Consider the following 21,493-nt stretch of genomic DNA (forward strand, 5'->3'; position numbering starts at 1 on the left):
GTCGCAGTTTGTAGTAATAGACGGAAAGTGATCGAGTAAAACAGAAGTAATATCCGGCGTTTCCCAAGGAAGTGTTATAGGCCCTCTGTTGTTCTTGACCTATATCAACGACATACGAGAAAATCTGAGTATCCGTCTTAGATTGTTTGTAGATGATGCTGTCATTTACCGTCTGTCCAGTCATCACATGATCAAAACGACTTGAAAAAAGATTTAGATGAGATATCTGTATGGTACAATAAGTGGCAATTGACCCTGAATTAGGAAAAGTGAGGTTATTCACATGAGTACTAAAAGAAATCAGCTTAATTTAGATTACCCGATAAGTCACATAAATCTGAAGACTGTAAATTCAACTAAATACTTACGGATTACAATTACAAATAACCTAAACTGGAACGATCACATAGATAATATTGTGGGTAGAGCAAACCAAAGACTGCGATTCATTGGCAGAACACTTAGAAGCTGCAACAGGTCTACTAAAGAGACTGTTTACACCACCCTTGTCCTCCCAATTCTGGAGTATTGCTGTGCGGTGTGGGATCCGCATCAGGTGGGACTGACGGATGACATCGAAAAAGTACAAAGAAGGGCGCCTCGTTTTGTGTTATAGGGGAGATAGTGTCACTGACATAAGTGAATTGGAATGGCAATCATTAAAACAAAGGCGTTTTTCGTTGCGACGGGATCTTCTCATAAAATTTCAGTCACCAGTTTTCTCCTCCGATTGCAAAAAAATTCTGTTGACACCCACCTGCATAGGGAGAAATGATCATCACGGTAAAATAAGAGAAATCAGGGCTCGCACGGAAAAATTTAAGTGCTCGTTTCTCCCGCGTGCCGTACGAGAATGGAACGGTAGAGAGACAGCTTCAAGGTGGTTCATTGAACCCTCCGCCAGGCACTTTATTGTGAATAGCAGAGTAATCACGTAGATGTAGATGAAGATGTAGAATGCTAATAGCGACTACTTGGAGTAGTGTACACCGACGTGTGGTCCTGTTCCCCTTCCAAAACTGATCCCAATGCCGCAAAAGTCTGTGAGGAGGGCAGCGAGGAACACACCTTCCAAAAAATGTTCAGATGGCTCTCAGCACTATGGGACTTAATATCTGAGGGCATCAGTCCCCTAGAACTTAGAACTACTTAAACCTAAGGACATCACACACGTCCATGCATGAGGCAGGATTCGAACTTGCAGTCGCCCGGTTCCAGACTGTAGCGCCTTGAACCGCGAGGCCACTCCGGCCGGCAACACACCTTCCAGGTGGAACACAGACGTTCTGTCCAGAATTCAGGTTAAGAGGGCGACGCGGCCGCTCAAGACACCAAAGTGTTTGCTGAGAAGGGTATTTATATTTGTTCTTCCCGTGCGTTTGACCGCTGTCGCCTTGTAGGGTGATATCACCTCCCACTGAACCGGACTGAAGAGGTACGTAATCCTCAAAAGAACTTATGTCTACAGACCGGCACAGACGTCCAGATTCTTCCTCGCCCGGAAGGCATTCCTTTCTCGGGTTACCAAAGGGAACAAACTTTTTGTTGTTGATTCCAAACACTTTTGCTGTCATTAACTTCTCGTAATGTGTCTGTACGAATTTATTAATGATCGCGATTTCCGTGTGTGGCTGAAAGGCTTTTATAATAAATGACGTCCTTCAAACCCCTGTTGTCACTTACCAAGCTAACCTAACCCTCATTTGTGCATCTAACAATCTTCCATTATTCAGCAAATTATTACCGTTCATACCGCTAATGTTCCTTCTTGCTTTGATCGATAACAGTACATGGTAGAGGGGCACACTATTTACATTACTGGCCGTCAAAGTTGCTACACCACGAAGATGACGTGCTAAAGACGCGAAATTTAACCGACAGGAGGAAGATGCTATAATATGAAAATGATTAGCTTTTCAGAGCATTCGCCGGTAGCGACACCTACGACGTGCTGACATGAAGAAAGTTTCCAACCGATTTCTCAACAGCAGTTGACCGGCGTTGCCTGGTGAAACATTGTTGTGATACCTCGTGTAAGGAGGAGAAATGCGTATCATCACGTTTCCGACTTTAATAAAGGTCGGATTGTAGCCTTTTGCGATTGCTGTTTATCGTATGGCGACATTGCTGCTCGCGTTGGTCGAGATCCAATGACTGTTAGCAGAATTTGGAATCGGTGGCTTCAGGAGGGTAATACGGAACGCCGTGCTGGATCCAAACGGCCTCGTATCACTAGCAGTCGAGATGACAGGCATCTTATCCTCACGGCTGTAACGAACCGTGCAGCCACGTCTCGATCCCTGAGTCAAGAGATGGGGACGTTTGCAAGGGAACAACCATCTGCACGAACAGTTCGACGACGTTTGCAGCAGCATGGACTATATCAGCTCGGAGACCATGGCTGCGGTTATCCTTGACGCTGCATCACAGACAGGAGCGCCTGCGATGGTGTACTCAACGACGAATCTGGGCGCACGAATGGCAAAACGTCATTTTTTCGGATGAATCCAGGTTCTGTTTACAGCATCATGATGGTCGCATCCGTGTTTGGCGACATCGCGGTGAACGCACATTGGAAGCGTGTATTCGTCATCGCCATACTGGCGTATCACCCGGCGTGATGGTATGGGGTGCCAATGGTTACACGTCTCAGTCGCCTTTTGTTCGCATTGACGGCACTTTGAACAGTGGACGTTACGTTTAAGATGTGTTACGACCCGTGGCTCTACCCTTCATTCGATCCCTGCGAAACCCTACATTTCAGCAGGACAATGCACGACCGCATGTTGCAGGTCCTGTACGGGCCTTTCTGGATTCAGAAAATGTGCGACTGCTGCCCTGGCCAGCACATTCTCCAGACCTCTCACCGACTGAAAACGTCTGGTCAATGGTGGCCGAGCAACTGGCTCGTCACAATACGCCAGTCACTACTCTTGATGAACTGTGGTATCGTGTTGAAGCTGCATGGGCAGCTGTACTTGCACACGCCATCCAAGCTCTGTTTGACTCAATGCCGCATCGTTTCAAGGCCGTTATTACGGCCAGAGGTGGTTGTTCTGGGTAATGATTTTTCAGGATCTATGCACCCAAATTGCATGGAAGTGTAATCACATGTCAGTTCTAGTATAATATATTTGTCCAATGAATACCCGTTTATCATCTGCATTTCTTCTTGATGTAGCAATTTTAATGGCCAGTAGTGTAGATCGCATTAATTACGTTTATACACAACATGTTATATTATATAAGATTTTAACTTGTTCTATAGATGGTTAATGACTTAATAGTAACTACCACGTTACTTTCTTAAGCGGCAGAAAAGCAACTTACGTGATTGGCTATCCAAGACGTTATGCCGGAGTCGGTGGGCGGGGCATCATGTATTTAATTGGTGACTGACGTTCTTCACGTTGCAGTACACCACCAGCCACAAGCAAGAGGGTTGCCATGCGCCACCGCCTCCGGCAGACATTTATGGTTATCAGCGTTATTTACTGTTTTATCAATATACGAATTCGTCCTTTATATGTTAATAAGGATTCTTGTTTACTGTAGTCTGAAGATGATCTTATATTAACTTCGAAACCGGTCACCACATTAAGAAAATTTATGCGATGAAGAGTGCTTCCCGTTTACTTATGATAATTTCTCCTCCGTGTTTGTGTCCTGCCTCAGGTTTATTGACATTTTTTTTCAATGCATGCCTTTATTTCCTCCTTCAATCTGATTCTTGTACACACTATCTTCTCCACTTACAAGGGAATCTCCCCATCGCACCCTTCTCAGATTTAGTTATAAGTTGGCACAGTAGATAGGCCTTGAAAAACTGATCACAGATTAATCGAGAAAACAGGAAGAAGTTTGTGGGACTATGAAAAAAATAAGCAGAATATACAAACTGAGTAGTCCATGCGCAAGATTGGCAACATCAAGGAGAGTGTGATCTCAGGAGCGCCGTGGTCCCGTGGTTAGCGGGAGCGGCTGCGGAACGCAAGGTCCTTGTTTCAAATCTTCCGTCGAGTGAAACGATTACTTTCTTTATTTTCGCAAAGTTATGATTTGTCCGTTCGTTCATTGACATCTCTGTTCACTGTAATAAGTTTAGTGTCTGTGTTTTGCGACCGCACCGCAAAACCGTGCGATTAGTAGACGAAAGGACGTGCCTCCCCGATGGGGACCGAAAACATTTGATCGCATGGTCGTAAGTCAACCGATTCCTCCACAGGGAAACACGTCTGATACATTCTATACGTTCGATCCCTTAAGGAACTTTCCGATTTCTTACAGTTCGGAAAATATTCATTGGCCTTGTTATTGAAGTCGCGAGCTATATTTGCTGGATTCATACTGCCCACGGAATACATCTCACGCATTTAATGCACTCTCGTCCATGGTAGCGAACAGTCAACTGCCAGCCAGAGAGCCTCGTTAGCAGGAATACTCTCTCTTCCGTGCGCTGCTGTCGACTGACGTCGTGTGTTTCGATGTTTGTTTAGGTGTAGCGTCCCCATCTACGGCGCAGTTACCTCGCATCGGACGGACGGACAGGTAATAATGTCTGAAAACAAAAAAATTTAACTTTTCACTCAAGGGAAGACTTGAACCCAGGACTTCTCGTTCTGCCGCTGCTCACGTTAACCACGGGACCACGTCGCTCCTGTGCTCACATTTTCCTTGATGTTGCCTATCTTGCTCATGGACTACTCAGTTTGTGTATTTTGCTTATTTTTTCATAGTTCCACACAACTTCTTCCTGTCTTCTCGTTTGATCTGTGTTCAGTTTTTCAAGGCCTATCCACTGTGCCAACTTATAACAAATCTGAGGGGGGGGGGCATGGGGAGGTTCCCTTATTAGGAGCCGTCCGGGGTGGACAAGCGGTTCTAGGCACTACAGTCTGGAACCGCGCGACCGCTACGGTCGCAGGTTCGAATCCTGCCACGGGCATGATGTGTGTGATGTACTTAGGTTAGTTAGGTTTAAGTAGTTCTAAGTTCTAGGGGACTGATGACCTCTGAAATTAAGTCCCATGGTGCTCAGAGCCATGTGACCCATTTGAACCTTGTTAGGATGTTCGCTATTTTTCAGCCATTACTGTGCTCTGTGCACCTTCCTCTCCCCTACTGCTAGGTCGAGTGGTAGCAAGCCTAGTATCATCAAAAGCGACTCCGTCGCTGGGGTTCTGTGTGTGCCTTATTAAATCCAAGGAACGCGGCATCAACTCGGGGGCGTCAGCCGTGGCGCAATGCCGATTTCCCAGCAGGGGGATCGAAACGTCGAGCAATGAAGAAGTCTGCAGAGGAATGCTGACGCGGCATAACGACTCACAGGATCTTATAGCCATTGAAAACGGCGAGGCAAGGCTGCAGAGTGGTATTACAGTAGTTGCGGTGTCGTGATTGTGTGTGTGTGTGTGTGCAGAGCTGGCGATGGTGGCGGTGACGTCGGATGTGAACGCCGGCCGCTTCCAGCCGCTGGTGGGCGACGCCGGTCCCGTGTTGGTGGCGCCGGACAGCCGGGCCGAGACGGTGGTCCCTCTGGTCACGCAGCACCTCTCCACAGGTGAGCTCCCGGCGGCTGCTGCTGTCACGTCCATTCACGCTGCACGCCAACGCAAACACCGTGGGACAGAATGCTGACGTGAAACTTCCCGACATATTACGGACGGGGGCTCACTCACAGCATTGGCCATTCGCGGGCAATTGGTCTAGCGGGTACGACTCACGGTCCTCCCTCATAACGTATGGAAGGTTGCGCTATCTCACCTAAACTGAGTGCCACAATGATCTTATCTCAGGCGGCTCCAGCTAGCGCGTGAGTTAAATAATGACAGGCCGTCAGGTTCTCATATTAACCCTTTCGGTCACGAATTATTTTTTTCCCGTAAAAAAAAGTCATGGTTTTGCTGTCCAGTTCTTCGAATTAAATTATGATTTTTCAGGTGTGTAAAATATTACGAGGTGCCGCCAGAGGGGTGCACAACGCATCCCGAAATTAGGACATTGTGTTCAAGTGGATGCAGTATAAGTCGAAAAGTCAAAGTATTTTATTTCATTTTGTTTCACCAACATACATAAATTACACAAATGATTATATACATAAACTATGGTTTTACTCTTGTGACGCCGGCCGCGGTGGTCTAGCGGTTCTGGCGCTGCAGTCCGGAACCGCGGGACTGCTACGGTCGCAGGTTCGAATCCTGCCTCGGGCATGGGTGTGTGTGATGTCCTTAGGTTAGTTAGGTTTAAGTAGTTCTAAGTTCTAGGGGACTTATGACCTAAGATGTTGAGTCCCATAGTGCTCAGAGCCATTTGAACCATTTTTTACTCTTGTGAAGAATGATAATCAAACAATTTTTTTTCTATGCAGACATAAGCGAATGTTACATTTTACATAATAAAATTTCGTTTTGCCTTTGCAATCCGGTTTATTGCACCTGTCAAATGATTTTTTTGTCACTGACTACTGGAAGATGCCCAACGTTGTCCAAACGAACTTCAGATTCTCGACGAACTTCCGCATTGCCTCGTTTTGAAGTATTTCGACTCTCACTAGTGCTACGCCCCCTTTTCCTGGCTGCTGGCTTACCTAGTTTTGTCAGTACTTCAGCCACACTTGCCCTAAAGTGAAGCAAATCAAGGCTCTTATTTTTAGGAGCACCTAATTCTGATGCGTTTTTCTTGTACTCAGTCCACGCATTTACTACTACTAGTACTACGTGATCAGGCTCAGTGGACCGCACGCATCTACAAGTTTCCTCCTCCACTGTATTCTGTTCGTTACTGCTATCCGCCATCCGTCCACATCTATTGACACCTGGTTTAAATCTTGATGGAGTCCATCCCTCCAACGCTTCTTGGGTCTCCCTGGCGGTCTCTTTCCTGTAGATATGACATCCAGGAGCTTCGGAAGGCATCTGTCATCCTCCAACCGGGCCACATGGCCGGCCCACTGCATTCGTTTGGCTTTGACAGTTCCTGCTATGTTGGGCTGCTGGTATAGTTCCTCAAGCTCTTGGTTGTATCTGATCCTCCATTCCTCTGTATCTGCGTCCAGAACCGGACCGAAGATCGTCCGAAGCACTTTTCCCTCAAAAACAAGGAGCTTACGGAAGTCCTGTTCCCGGATACTCCATGTCTAACAGCCATAAAGAACAACAGGCTGGATCAGGGTTTTGTAAAATCGATTCTTGAACTCTCTGGAAAGATATATGGACCGACACAGTTGTGCTAGGCTGTGGTAAGATCGGTTTCCTGCTTGTATTCTGGCATTGATCTCTGCTTCACACGACGAGTAATCAGTGAAAAATGCCCCTAGGTATTCATGCACTCTCTTGTAGGACTGGTCCCCAACCTGCAGTGATTGTAGAAGACCAGCAGTCTGACAATGACTACACGTCGTAATGAGGTACTCTCTCTTGGCTTCGTTTGCATTTACACATGAAATATCAATTGCATTAGCAAACATGCGTCCACTTTCTGGTTGCAAAACCGGCTATAAAACGTCGAAAATGGTTGTCGAAAATCGTGTTCGGTTTCAAAAGCAGCTAACGGCATGTTGTCTTCAGGTCCAAAACCTGCTAAATGCCCAAGAGGCGTGGCTGTCGCCCTGCCATGTCCGGATACAAAGCACGTGAACAGGCATCAGACTTACCAATCCGGACACTGAAAGCTACCTTTCACTCTGTTACGATTAGAATGGATTTATTTCTTATTCAACCTCAGGTTGGCCGCGCTGTAACTAATTCTTACGCAACAATAACATCTTCAAATGGTCCAAATGGCTCTGAGCACTATGGGACTCAACTGCTGAGGTCATTAGTCCCCTAGAACTTAGAACTAGTTAAACCTAACTAATCTAAGGACATCACAAACATCCATGCCCGAGGCAGGATTCGAACCTGCGACCGTAGCGGTCTTGCGGTTCCAGACTGCAGCGCCTCGAACCGCACGGCCACTTCGGCCGGCAATAACATCTTCCTGCCAATGCATTGTCGTTTGGGTGGGACTAGTGTTTTGTGATCATACACTACTGGCCATTAAAATTGCTACAACAAGAAGAAATGCAGATGATAAACGGGTATTCATTGGACAGATATATTATACTAGAACTGACATGTGATTACATTTTCACCCAATTTGGGTGGACAGATTCTGAGAAATCAGTACCCAGAACAACCACCTCTGGCCGTAATAACGGCCTTGATACGCCTGGGCATTGAGTCAAACACAGCTTGGATGAGGTTTACAGGTACAGCTGCCCATGCAGCTTCAACACGATACCACAGTTCATCAAGAGTAGTGACTGGCGTATTGTGACGAGCCAGTTGCTCGGCCACCATTGACCAGACGTTTTGGTCAGAGATCTGGAGAATGTGCTGGCCAGGGCAGCAATCGCACATTTTCTGTATCCAGAAAGGCTCCTACAGGACTTGCAACATGCGGTCGTGCATTATCCTGCTGAAAGCTAGGGTTTCACAGGGATCGAATGAAGGGTAGAGCCACGGCTCGAAACACATGTGAAATGTAATGTCCACTGTTGAAAGTGCCGTCAATGCGAACAAAAGTTGACCGAGACGTGTAACCAATGGCACCCCATACCATCACGCCGGGTGATACGCCAGTATGGCGATGACTAATACACGCTTCCAATGTGTGTTCACTGCGATGTTGACGAACACGGATACGAGCATCATGATGCTGTAAACAGAACGTGGATTCATCCGAAAAAATGACGTTTTGCCATTCGTGCACCCAAGTTCGTAGTTGAGTACACCATCACAGGCGCTCCTGTCTGTGATGCAGCGTCAAGGGTAAGCGCAGCCATGGTCTCCGAGCTGATAGTCCATGCTGCTGCAAACGTCGTCGAACTGTTCGTGGAGATGGTTGTTGTCTTGCAAACGTCCCCATCTGTTGACTCAGGGATCTAGACGTGGCTGCACGATCCGTTACAACCATGCGGATAAGATGCCTGTCATCTCGACTGCTAGTGATACGAGGCCGTTGGGATCCAGCACGGCGTTCCGTATTACCCTCCCGAACCCACCGATTCCAAATTCTGCTAACAGTCATTGGATCTCGACCAACTCGAGCAGCAATGTCGCGATACTATAAACCGCAATCGCGATAGGCTAAAATCCGACCTTTATCAAAGTCGGAAACGTGATGGTACGCATTTCTCCTCCTTACACGAGGCATCACAACAACGTTTCACCAGGCAACGTCGGTCAACTGCTGTTTGTGTATTAGAAATCGCTTGGAAACTTTCCTCACGTCAGCACGTTCTAGGTGTCGCCAACGGCACCGACCTTTTGTGAATGCTCTGAAAAGCTAATCATTTGCATATCACAGCATCTTCTTCCTGTCGGTTGAATTTCGCGTGTGTAGCAGTTTTAAGGGGCAGTGGTGTATTATGCATTAGGCGGCAGAGTTGAAGTGTATCGAACGGCTTCCGGAAGTCAAGGACCACCGAATCACCCTGGGAGCCGGTATCTGCCGCTTTCTACGTCTCTTGGACGAAAAGAGCGAACTGGGTTACACAAGTTGTAGATATCGTTTCTCTCTCTGCATTTTATCCCCAATAGCTCTAGAGCTACAGTTTATTATAATCTGCGTTGTCAATTTTCCCTAAATCTGGAGATGTTTCTTCATTCTGTCTTTTTGTATCTGTACCTACATCTAAAGCCATACCACTCGTTATCCGCTGAATAGTACGCATTGACTTCAAATACGACTGAATCGGAAAATAATAGCTTTTTTCCTTCTTTCACTGCCATACCTTAAGCTCTGCATCTTGCCTCCGTAAAATCCTGTCTGTGAAACACTAAGTGATAGCAGACGTACTGTAAGTAAAGATACAGTAATAAACGGAAATGAGTGTATTAGTTTCGTGGGAGCTTCATGCAGCATTAGGAATATGGGAAATGTAGCTAAAACACTGTAAGGACAGTAATGCAGTTTCTAATCAAACCATATAAGTGAAAAACACAGCTTCACTGGGTACAGTTCAAGAGGTGAGAACCAACGGCGCAACGTGCGATTCAGGAAAATCTGGCGCTTAAACCGCTCTTTGAGTGGGACTACAAAACTGCTTCTGACAACAACACAACCTCGTGACGCCGTCAGGTTTCTAGGAATACAGTAAGGCACGCAACGGTAATTACACGCTGTTTCGAAATAGCTCACCTCTGCTCTGCCTCAGTAGCTCATTGTCTCACAAACACGTAGCTCAAGAGTCGTAGCCGTCTAAACGGAAACAATGACGGCTCATCCGAAAACAAGTCCAACCGTACGACATACGTGAATACTTAAACCTAACCAAAGATACTACAGGTAAAATGCAGGATAGTATGTGCGTAATGCGAATGGCAGATAAAGGCTCTGCCGGCCGCGGTGGCCGAGCGGTTCTAGGCGCTTCAGTCCGGAACCGCGTAACTGGTACGGTCGCAGGTTCCAAACCTGCCTCAGGCATGGATGTGTGTGATGTCCTTAGGTTAGGTAGGTTTAAGTAGTTCTAAGTTCTAGGGGACTGATGACCCCAGAAGTTAAGTCTCATAGTGCTCAGATCCATTTGAACCATTTGAGAAAAAAGATCGTTTTTAAATTTTCTAGGAGGAGATACGTACGGAAAAGAATGGAAAGTCGAAAAAGCTACTGAATGAAACAGTGAGTTCAATTTTAAGAGCTTTTTCTGCATATTTAATGAAATGTTATAGAAGATTGTACTGGAACGTGGTATCAAAAATGGTCCAAATGGCTCTGAGCACTATGGGACTTAACATCTTTGGTCATCAGCCCCCTAGAACATAACTAACCTAAGGACATCACACAACACCCAGTCATCACGAGGTAGAGAAAATCCCTGACCCCGCCAGGAATCGAACCCGGGAACCCGGGCGCGGGAAGCGAGAACGCTACTGCACGACCACGAGCTGCGGACAATATTGATCAGCGTGATAAACGCGTGGCAGCACGTACTGTACAAGTTTTGGTTCGCTTGTTGTTAACTTTGCATGCAAGTTTCGAGTACTCCATTTCTAACGCAGGTACGACCTTCTGTGGAACCTAAAAAAATGTGTGTGTGAAATCTTATGGGACTTAAATGCTAAGGTCATCAGTCCCTAAGCTTACACACTACTTAACCTAAATTATCCTATGGACAAACACACACACACACACACACACACACACACACACACACACACACATGCGCGAGGGAGGACTTGAAGCTCCGCCGGAACCAGCCGCACAGTCCATGACTGCAGCGCCCTAGACCGCTCGGCTAATTCCGCGCGGACCGTGGAACCTAATGGTGCCTAATCAGTAGTTTGGAACAGTAATGGTAATAAATCATTATAAAGTTACACCTATAGTTTAATTGTTGAACAATGTCCACATTGTAGAACAAAATCTCACGTGTTCTGTTTGAGGGTTTCCTGACTTAATAACTACTTTAAAGCTTATCGGGTCTTGCGTCGGACTGTAGTGTCTAAAGTACACAACATTTCCATGGGGCACTTGCGCTATCTTGTGGTAGAGTGTGGCTACCTGTAATAACTCCGCCAATTTATACGCAGAGAGCAAGCACAGGTACCGACCGGCGATTTGGAACCGAAATGTTTTTTTGAGATATGTGGACCATGCCTTTGCGGTATGGCTGCATGAGGCAGCAACGCTGCCTTCGTTTTTAGAACACCTTTACTCCTTCCATTTGAGCGTTTGTGTCACCGTCGAAGTGGTGAATAGCGGCCACCCATTTGTGGATGTCGTGGTTCATTGGGCCGCACCACAACGACCTGCATCCGCGAGCTGTCATCATGGATCCCAGCGCAGCGAACTATTACCGATACTCGTGCATAGGGCTAGCTAGACCTGCCTCAGATCCGGAGAGCTCGTCAGTAGGACTTAGTCATTTTCATTGCGTGTTTCTTCAGAATTGGTTACCCGGTAAACAGGTTCGCAGTAGCTTTCGACCAGCACCCAGTAAAATCTCAAGAGCAGCCAGAACAAAAGGAAAACTCCACTAGGATTTTTTCCTACCTTATGTTGGCTGTGTGTTCTTAGAGATTGCTACGCTACGCAAGAAACACAGCATGAAATGTGTTTTCCATCTTGCGGCGCAAGTGTAAATGTTGCTGGGTTCCATAAAAGACCACCTGGGTCTAAGAGGAGGGTTGGGTTGTTTGGGGGAAAAGACCATACAGCGAGGTCATCGGTCTCATTGGATTAGGGAAATATGGGGAAGAAAGTCGGCCGTGCCCTTTCAAAGGAACCATCCCAGCATTTGCCTGGAGCGATTTAGGGAAATCACGGAAAACCTAGATCAGGGTGGCCGGAAGCGGGATTGAATCGTCGTCCTCCCGAATGCGAGTCCAGTGTGCTAACCACTGCGCCACCTCGCTCGGTGTCTAAGAAGACCTGTAACATACAACATCCCGCGTCAGTGTGGAAAATAATACATAGGCCAGACGTATTGCACTCTTAAAAATAGGTGCGATGAACATGAACGTCACACAAGACTTCGTCAGCCAGAAAAATCTGTTGTTGCTGAACACTGTCTTCATAAGGAACACAGGATGAGCTACGGAGACATTAAGAGCAGAAAATATTCTTCGTTATCTTGAGCTCCATAGTTGTTACTTGACGGAAATCGATAGATGTGATGTATAAGTACAGACAAAATTATTACAGTTCGGAAAAATTGGATTATTGAACAGAAAGATTATTCAAGAGCTTATTAAATTGAGTAAGTCAATAACATGTTGGTCCAAATCTGGCTCTTACGCAAACGGTTATTCGGCGTGGCATTGATTGATATTGTTGGGTGTCCTTCAGAGGAATATCGTACCAAATTCTGTCCAAATGGCGTGTTAGATCGTCAAAGTCCCAAGATGGTTGGAGGGCGCTGCCCATAACGCTCCAAAGTTTCTCAATAGGGGAGAGATCAGCCAACCTAGCTGGCCAAGGTAGGGTTTGGCAAGCACGAAGACACGCAGAAGAAACTCTCGCGGTGTGAGTTATCTTGCTGAAAAATTTAAGCCCAAGATACCATGAATTGCAACAAAATGGGGTGTAGAATATCGTCGGCATACCAATGAACTGTAAGGGTGCGAGGTGCTGGGGTGGAGAAGAGTTTATACCTCTTTCATTCTGACGAATTTTGCATGAGAAGGAGACATGCACTCGACCCCCTTCCTACCTACCACCTAATTAATCATGCGCACAAGGGTAACGAAAGGAAATGATGGTGGACCCTGCTAGTTGGTAAAGTAAGGAGTGCACACTCACTATAATGTAATAAAAATCGTAATCTACTCAGAGAAAAAAAGAGAACTTTATTGTAATAAACAAGAGGAAACGGGATTCTACGAAATGATGTGCGGATTAAATATTGCAATAAGATTTATTATACATCAGAACATAAAGGCACATGATTATCGACACAAACAGTAGGTTAAAGGATAAGGTATACTGAACTGTTATGAGCTGGCTCGAAAGCAAGGGGCTCCTACTCTCCGTGATGCAATAAATTAACGATAATGACTGGAGGTCCTAATGTCTCAAAGTTTACTTTCCCGACTGTATTTCAGTATCGCGATTAGTTGTGAGATCTCAAATGGGATCACATGGAGAAACAAGCAAAGGTGGACTAGTAGAAAAACGAGGGCGAGTGCTGCCGAGGGATTCAGTATAAAAATGATAAGGTCCTACAATGCCGAAGCCGCAAAATACTTTAGCAGACCTGAAATCTGCAGAACGTCGTCGGTAGGCAGCGTCCCGATGATGTAGGCACCGACTTCTGCTGTGCTGCAGCAACTCTGTGTCAACCCCTGGCCTCGAAGGCTTTCCGACAATTCTAAGTTCTGCCGAAAAAGTGCGACTAAGTTGCAAGACCGTCCGACTCCGATGGAGATCAGATCCCGAATCCCTGCGCCCGCGCAACGCAAGAGCGAAGCCAACATTGCTCAACTCACTACTATCCTCGAAAACAGCGAATCAGCATTTCAAAATTACTCCACACTATCTCAGAACATCATTCGTGTCAATAGCAACCGTTCCCTCGAATTTCGAGCAGGGCTTTACGATGTCAACTAGATTCAGTTTAAGTTGACCAGTGATGCCTCTGCTATTCAGCTGAGGGCACTGAACTTGCCGTTTGACCGGCTACGATTACAACATACCTAGACCACCAGCCGTCTGGCACCAGACAGTCGTGCCCAGCAGGATACAGTCCATAAGTATTCTCAGAATCATGAGGACAATGCAGTCAGTCGGTGCGAGCAGTCTTCGTTCCAGACGCGCCTGAACGGTAAACACATAAACTGCGGCGACACTCAGATGTCTCACAGGTCGTTTCGCCCTGCATCTAACAGGCGAAACTCGACCAACGGTAGCCTTTCCGTCAGGTGCTTAAGCCTATCGATGTATGACCCTCTTAGTATTCCCAGAAGTACAGTCCCCAACCGGAAACGGAGTATGCCGCATCCATTGGTGCTCGCCTCGCACAGGCCACCCAGGGAAGTAACCCAACATGCATAGGAATCAAGTGAAACGTATTTTCATCTCTTATTGCAAATACTCTCATTACAATAACCTTATTCCGCCTGTTACCACCGTGAAATGACATAAAACACTAATAAAATTGATGAAAATCAGAGGCGACATGAAAAGAGGGCGTGGAACCTCTCAAGGGCACAGCATATGCCACCCAAAAGTGGTCCTGTTTCGGGATGCTACGGCACGTCAGACTATGCAGCACTGCATGTTGTCGGCCCCTATAGTGGGTGACAGTCAGGTTGGTATCTCACCACTGTCAAAAACGTTCAAATGTGTGTGAAATCTTATGGGACTTAACTGCTAAGGTCATCAGTCCCTAAGCTTACACACTACTTAACCTAAATTATCCTAAGGAGAAACACACGCACCCATGCCCGAGGGAGGACTCGAACCTCCGCCGGGACCAGCCGCCCAGTCCATGACTGCAGCGCCTTCAGACCGCTCGGCTAATCCCGCGCGTCCCACCACTGTCCAGAACGACTCCATAAGCGTTTTCGCTGATCAAAGGGGCTCATTTCAAAGTGGGACTCTAGTTGGGGCTCAGTTCGAAGCGGGACTCATTACTAAAGTCAATTCTACTCCAGTCAATGAGATTCCAGTCCCAAGACATGTGTGGTGACGTCCACAAGTGGTATGCCAACTTGACTGTCACCCGCCACACGGACCGACACACTGGAGTGGTGGATAGTCTGGGGTGCCACTTCATTTCATAGCAGCACCCCTTTGGTGGACATCCACAGCTCTCTTACAGCACTTAGGTATGTCGACGATATTCTACACTCCGTTTTGCTACCCTTCATGACTTACATTTCAGCAAGCTACATGCGAAATACCCTCAGACTTCAAGAAGAATATAATAATTCCAATCCCAAAGAAAGCAGGTGCTGACAGATGACAAAATTACCGAACTATCAGTTTAATAAGTCACAGCTGCAAAATACTAACGCGAATTCTTTACAGAAGAATGGAAAAACTAGTAGAAGCCAACCTCGGGGAAGATCAGTTTGGATTCCGTAGAAACACTGGAACACGTGAGGCAATACTGACCTTACGACTTATCTTAGAAGAAAGATTAAGGGAAGGCAAACCTACGTTTCTTGCATTTGTAGACTTAGAGAAAGCTTCTGACAATGTTGGCTGGAATACTCTCTTTCAAATTCTAAAGGTGGCAGGGGTAAAATACAGGGAGCGAAAGGCTATTTACAATTTGTACAGAAACCAGATGCCAGTTATAAGAGTCGAGGGACATGAAAGGGAAGCAGTGGTTGGGAAGGGAGTGAGACGAGGTTGTAGCCCATCCCTGATGTTATTCAATCTGTATATTGAGCAAGCAATAAAGGAAACAAAAGAAAAGTTCGGAGTAGGTATTAAAATTCATGGAGAAGAAATAAAAACTTTGAGGTTCGCCGATGACATTGTAATTCTGTCAGAGACAGCAAAGGACTTGGAAGAGCAGTTGACTGGAATGGACAGTGTCTTGAAAGGAGGATATAAGACGAACATCAACAAAAGCAAAACGAGGATAATGGAATGTAGTCGAATTAAGTCGGGTGAGGCTGAGGGAATTAGATTAGGAAATGAGACACTTAAAGTAGTAAAGGCGTTTTGCTATTTGGGGAGCAAAATAACTGATGATGGTCGAAGTAGAGAGGATATAAAATGTAGACTTGCAATGGCAAGGAAAGCGTTTCTGAAGAAGAGAAATTTGTTAACATCGAGTATACATTTAAGTGTCAGGAAGTCATGTAGGTTGCAGTAGTTACTCAGAGATGAAGAAGCTTGCACAGGATAGAGTAGCATGGAGAGCTGCATCAAACCAGTCTCAGGACTGAACAACAACAACAATGGTTGCCCACCCATGACGAGAGTTTCTACGGCTTCTCTTCTTGACTGCCAAATTCCCCCTTGGCCAGCAAGGCGTTTGGTGCATAATGCACGGGGCTCTCCAACGATCTCGGCATTCTGAGGATCTAATGCGCCATTTGGACAGAGTTTGGCACGATAACCCTCAGGAGGACGTACAACAACTCTGTCATCAATGCCAAACCGAATAACTGCATGAATTAGGGCCAATTGCTCAATTTATGAAACTCTTTCTGTTGAATAAAGCATTCAATTTTTTTGAAACTGTGATAATTTGTTTGTCTGTACATCCATTCGGGTAATGCATAATTCATTCCTTAAGAAGTCTACTTATCTTACATTGAGTAAGAGGCACATTCTGGAACATGACGACCATGTAAACAGTCCACTGGTCGCCTGGCAGAAGCAAAGCGAGTGATGAGTCACTCTGCTTGTGCCAGTGTGTTTGTATGGCCGTCATTTTCCAGAATTTGCCTCTGACGTTACGTAACGAAACTAGAATCCTCAAGTCATCTTTGGCGCAACTTCGAGGATTTATTACGGAGACTGTTGGCAGTATAACCAGAAGATGTTCTTTCGAACGAAACCGGTTATTACATAATAAACGTGTATCAATGCATCTGTGGTAGTTTATTATTAACATTAACTAGTTCAAGATTCTCTCGTCCGCCTCAGCGTACTGGGACACCATCATTAAAAGAGACAGTCACAATATGTACAGCTAACGACTTAATTATCAGAGGCGGCACAGTTTAACTCAGCAAAGCATGGGAGCCGTGACCGCAAGCACTAAGGAATCATCGGCAGCAGACAAACGAAGTTTGCGAGATAACGCCGATGTGGAATCTAAGCCAGGACAGTAAGCCGGACACCAACGTTTCCTTGCCCATTCCACGCATGTGGAGTCCGCGTCTCGCTTCTACGACGGGGGACTCTGGACGTCAACGTTCCCTGTAGGACCCGTGTACACCAAGTATGTGAGACGGCGTCATTAAGAGAGGCCTGTCTCGAAACAGGCTGCTTCCTTAACTTTTCCTTCCCCTCCACAGTATTACTGATCTATAAAGCAGAAATAGCTCAGAATTTGTACGAACAATTAGCGTAAAAGTATTTCCGAGAAAATCAAATACCTGTTACAGTGTGATGTTGACAACAGTGCTTGAAATCCTAAAAAACGGAACATTGTTTAAATGTTATAATATTTTCCTTGTTATCACTGACTGCACAACTTAACAAAAACAGGCAGGCTACAGAGAACATTCAGGGTAGTGTGTTATGCCTCAAGTTTCCTCTTTTGATGCTAATCTGTGAAAAATATAGAAAATTTATTTTAGTATAAGAAATATGTTTAAAAATTTAGGTCAATAATCACACACATCATCATCATATTTAAGAATTTTCTGAAAATCGTAGGCGACGGACGTAGGCAAGGTCATTGTAATTATGTATGCCAGTTCTGCAGAATTTAACTTCAGCCATCAAGGAGAAAAGTATATCTGGATGTTAAAATTTCAGGTTTCCGGTAAATCGCAAAAGAAGATTTACTAACTTATTAGCTTATCACTATGCAGTTTTAGAACACTGAAGCTGCATATTCCTGTTGGTCACCTGCTTGTTTATCCTCCATACTGTTCAATCTCTTATTTATCCTAGCCTCACTGGTAACAGCTTCTGTAGCTCTCTCCGCTTCAACTACTCGCAGGCGATCTACAACATTTACGAGTTAAAATCATATTCCTGTCACATTTGAGATGAACATTGTCTGAACATGAAATATTTGATGCCTTCAATGTTAGCAGGCCGACAGTTAGTTTTCAGAGATCGTCTCTAGAGAAGCGAATCCTGGTTCTTAATTCCCCCCTACTTGCACCCGTCTTAGGTTTGAAAGCAACATGGCTCAGTGTATAGCCAGTCAAAACCTGAACACAGATCAAGCATTTAACAGTGTGTGCTGAACTGTGAAGCACTTTAAGAGTATTTGAAGAGCCACGATGTCGCGGTTATGCGGTCACAGTGTGCTGGACTGCGATGGGGGAGATTCGCATTCAAATGTCCCTCGTGCCCCATTTCTTATTTCTTTTCTCTCGCAAAATTGTGAACTGTCCGTCCAGTCGGTGACGTGCCTGTTCACTGTATTCAAGTCTGTATCGTGGTGTAACGTGCGTTTGCAACAGCGAGATGTAAGGAAGGAATTTCCAGGCGTACGTACTTTCTATTTGTCCTACAAGTACTATGAAACGTCCCCTTAGAAAAATTAATGAATTGCTGTGCTGATAAACCTCTTACATTATTTGATTTTCAAACAGCTGAGCAAAACTGAACGTACTCAGACATTTCTCTCTTTTCTTATTCTGATCAACACTAAACTGACAAAAAATATTTTTAGCGCAACGCTATCTGACTTTAAATAATCCCTACAAAAGAGTGGCCCTGACTAACAATAACCTATACCTTTCATGAATCACTTACCTCACAAAAATCTTCGTTACTCGAATTACTGCAATACAGCGAGCGCCAATACTGCCAGCTAAATAAAAGATTCTAACTACTGAAGGCACTAACTACTGATAGGCATAGTTAGCAAATGAAAGATTTTGATAGAGAACAAACAATGTATTTACCTTAATAGTGTTCATGACATCCAGTCTTTACAAATTTACTCTCTCTGATGGACACACGTCCAGATCATTCGCTCTCAAAACTCCGCCATCTCTCTCCCCACATCCACCACTGCTGGCGGCTCACCTCCAACTGCACAACGCTACGCGCTGTTAACATCCCTGTCCAACACTACAATAGCAAATATTGCAACAGTGCCGACCAGCCTCAGACAGCACACAGCACAGTGAGTGACTTTCATATAGAGCGCTACATGGCGTTACCAACATAAAAAACTAAACAGCCTACTTACAGTACATGTTATAAATCTTGCGTTCCCTTTTGGATGTTTTCACTCTTGAATGCCTATGTTGTATCATACAGGGATATTCAAAAAGAAGGAACAGACATTTATCGCTTCCAACCTATGAAATATAGGAAACCAATTTCAAAGTTCCTGGAAAGAGAAAAGTTAAAAATTTTACGCATTCAGTGTGAGCACCATGTGTTACACGACAAGTATCAAAGCGGTGTCTCATTTCCTGCCACACTCGAAACAGATGGTCTCTCGTTGTATAATTTACAGCTTCATCAATGCGATGTCGCAGACTTTCAAGAGTGTCAGGCGTAGGGGGGAGGGGAGGAGGGGGGTAAAAACGTGGTGTTTTCGTAACTGCACAGATAAAAGTTACAAGACGTGAAGTATGGAGACCTGGGAAGCCACCACCGATGAAGTTCTTCTTCTGCTCCTCCTGTCTCAATCCAACGTCCTGGAATGGTGCCATTCACGTAACGTCAGATGTGGTTAGAGAATTTGCCTAGGACTTTGGATTGGAAGAGGAGGGGGGGAAGTTGAACTTCATCGGTGGTGGCCTCACAGACCTCCATAACTCACACCTTGTGACTTTTATCTGTGGGTTTAAGTAAAAGATAACATTTTTATCCTACTTAGGCTGACACTCTTGAACGTCTGCGACATCGCATTGTCGAAGCAATGAATTCGATGACGAGAGACCAGCTGCTTCGAGTGTGGCAGGAAATGAACGTATGTAAATTTAAACCTTTCATACCGGTATATTTGTTATTTTGATTTCTGTGAGAGGTCTATACGACATCTCGCCTGCTTCCGCTATTCACCACATTTACTTCCGACCATAATATAGTCTTACACATGACTCATATTCTATAATCAATGTATATCTTTTATATAAATGATATGTTCTCTACTATTACGGATAACTCTAAAATATTTCTGTTTACTGATGACACTGGTTTGGTAGTAAAGGATGTTGTGTGCAACACTGTCTTGGTTTCAAATAGTGCAGTTCATAACACAAGTTCAAGGCTTGTAGAAAATGAACTAACGCTAAACCACAGAAAGACTCAGTTTTTACAGTTTCTAACACACAATTCAACAAAACTTGACGTTTTAATTTCGCAGAATGGACATATGATTAGTACAATTGAACAGTTCAAATTTCTAAGTAATCAGATAGATAGTAAACTGTCGTAGAAAGCCCTCCTTCAGGATCTTGTTCAAAGACTTAATCCTGCCATTTTTACTGTTTGAACAGTGTCTGAAGTAAGTGATCGTACGACACGAAAATTAGTCTGCTTATTTTCATTTGCTTATGTCGTATGGTATTATATTTTGGGGTAACTCTTCCCATTCGAAACGGATATTTTTGGCTCAGAAAAGGGCGGTTCGGGCAATAACTGGCGTAGGTTCTCGTACCTCTTGTCGACCCCTGTTCACTAGCCTGGGTGTTTTGACATTAGCCTCTCAATATATATATTCTTTACAATCGTTTCTTGTTAACAATATCAACTTATTCCCAAGAATAAGCAGCTTTCACTCAGTAAACACTCGGCAGAAATCACACCCGCTATTGGGGCGGACTTCCTTAACTCTTGTGCAGAAAAGTGTGCTGTATGCTGTTGCATCCCTTAGCAGTAAGCTACCAAAAGAATTCAAAAATCGTAGCAGTAACCCACGCGCTTTCATATCGAAACTCAAGAGTTTTTTCATGGTTCACTCCTATTCTGTTGAGGAGTTCCTTGAAAAATTAAGCTGATTCTTATGTTATATTGTTGAATGCGTTCACTTAAACTTATGGCCTGATTTTTATCGGGTTCATAAACATTTTATTTTTATCTGTTATTACTTTTATGTTGTATTTTCACGTACTGACACGTTTCGGGACATTGGAGATTTGCTCCTCAATTTGGTCCTATGGAACTTGACGTGTATATAAATACACTCCTGGAAATTGAAATAAGAACACCGTGAGTTCATTGTCCCAGGAAGGGGAAACTTTATTGACACATTCCTGGGGTCAGATACATCACATGATCACACTGACAGAACCACAGGCACATAGACACAGGCAACAGAGCATGCACAATGTCGGCACTAGTACAGTGTATATCCACCTTTCGCAGCAATGCAGGCTGCTATTCTCCCATGGAGACGATCGTA

At 44.9% G+C, this 21,493-nt stretch overlaps 1 protein-coding gene across 1 annotated transcript in view; it reads left to right on the plus strand.

Moving 5' to 3' along the window:
- LOC126455765 (uncharacterized) overlaps positions 1-21,493 on the plus strand; it is a 198,524-nt gene that overhangs the window by 15,493 nt on the left and 161,538 nt on the right. The window contains exon 2 of the mRNA XM_050091530.1: positions 5,420-5,560. Within this exon, the coding sequence (XP_049947487.1) occupies positions 5,420-5,560 (141 nt within the window). The remainder of the gene's footprint in view (positions 1-5,419; positions 5,561-21,493) is intronic.

The sequence above is a fragment of the Schistocerca serialis genome, chromosome 2, assembly GCF_023864345.2.
Source record: "Schistocerca serialis cubense isolate TAMUIC-IGC-003099 chromosome 2, iqSchSeri2.2, whole genome shotgun sequence".
Classification (NCBI taxonomy): Eukaryota; Metazoa; Arthropoda; class Insecta; order Orthoptera; family Acrididae; genus Schistocerca; species Schistocerca serialis.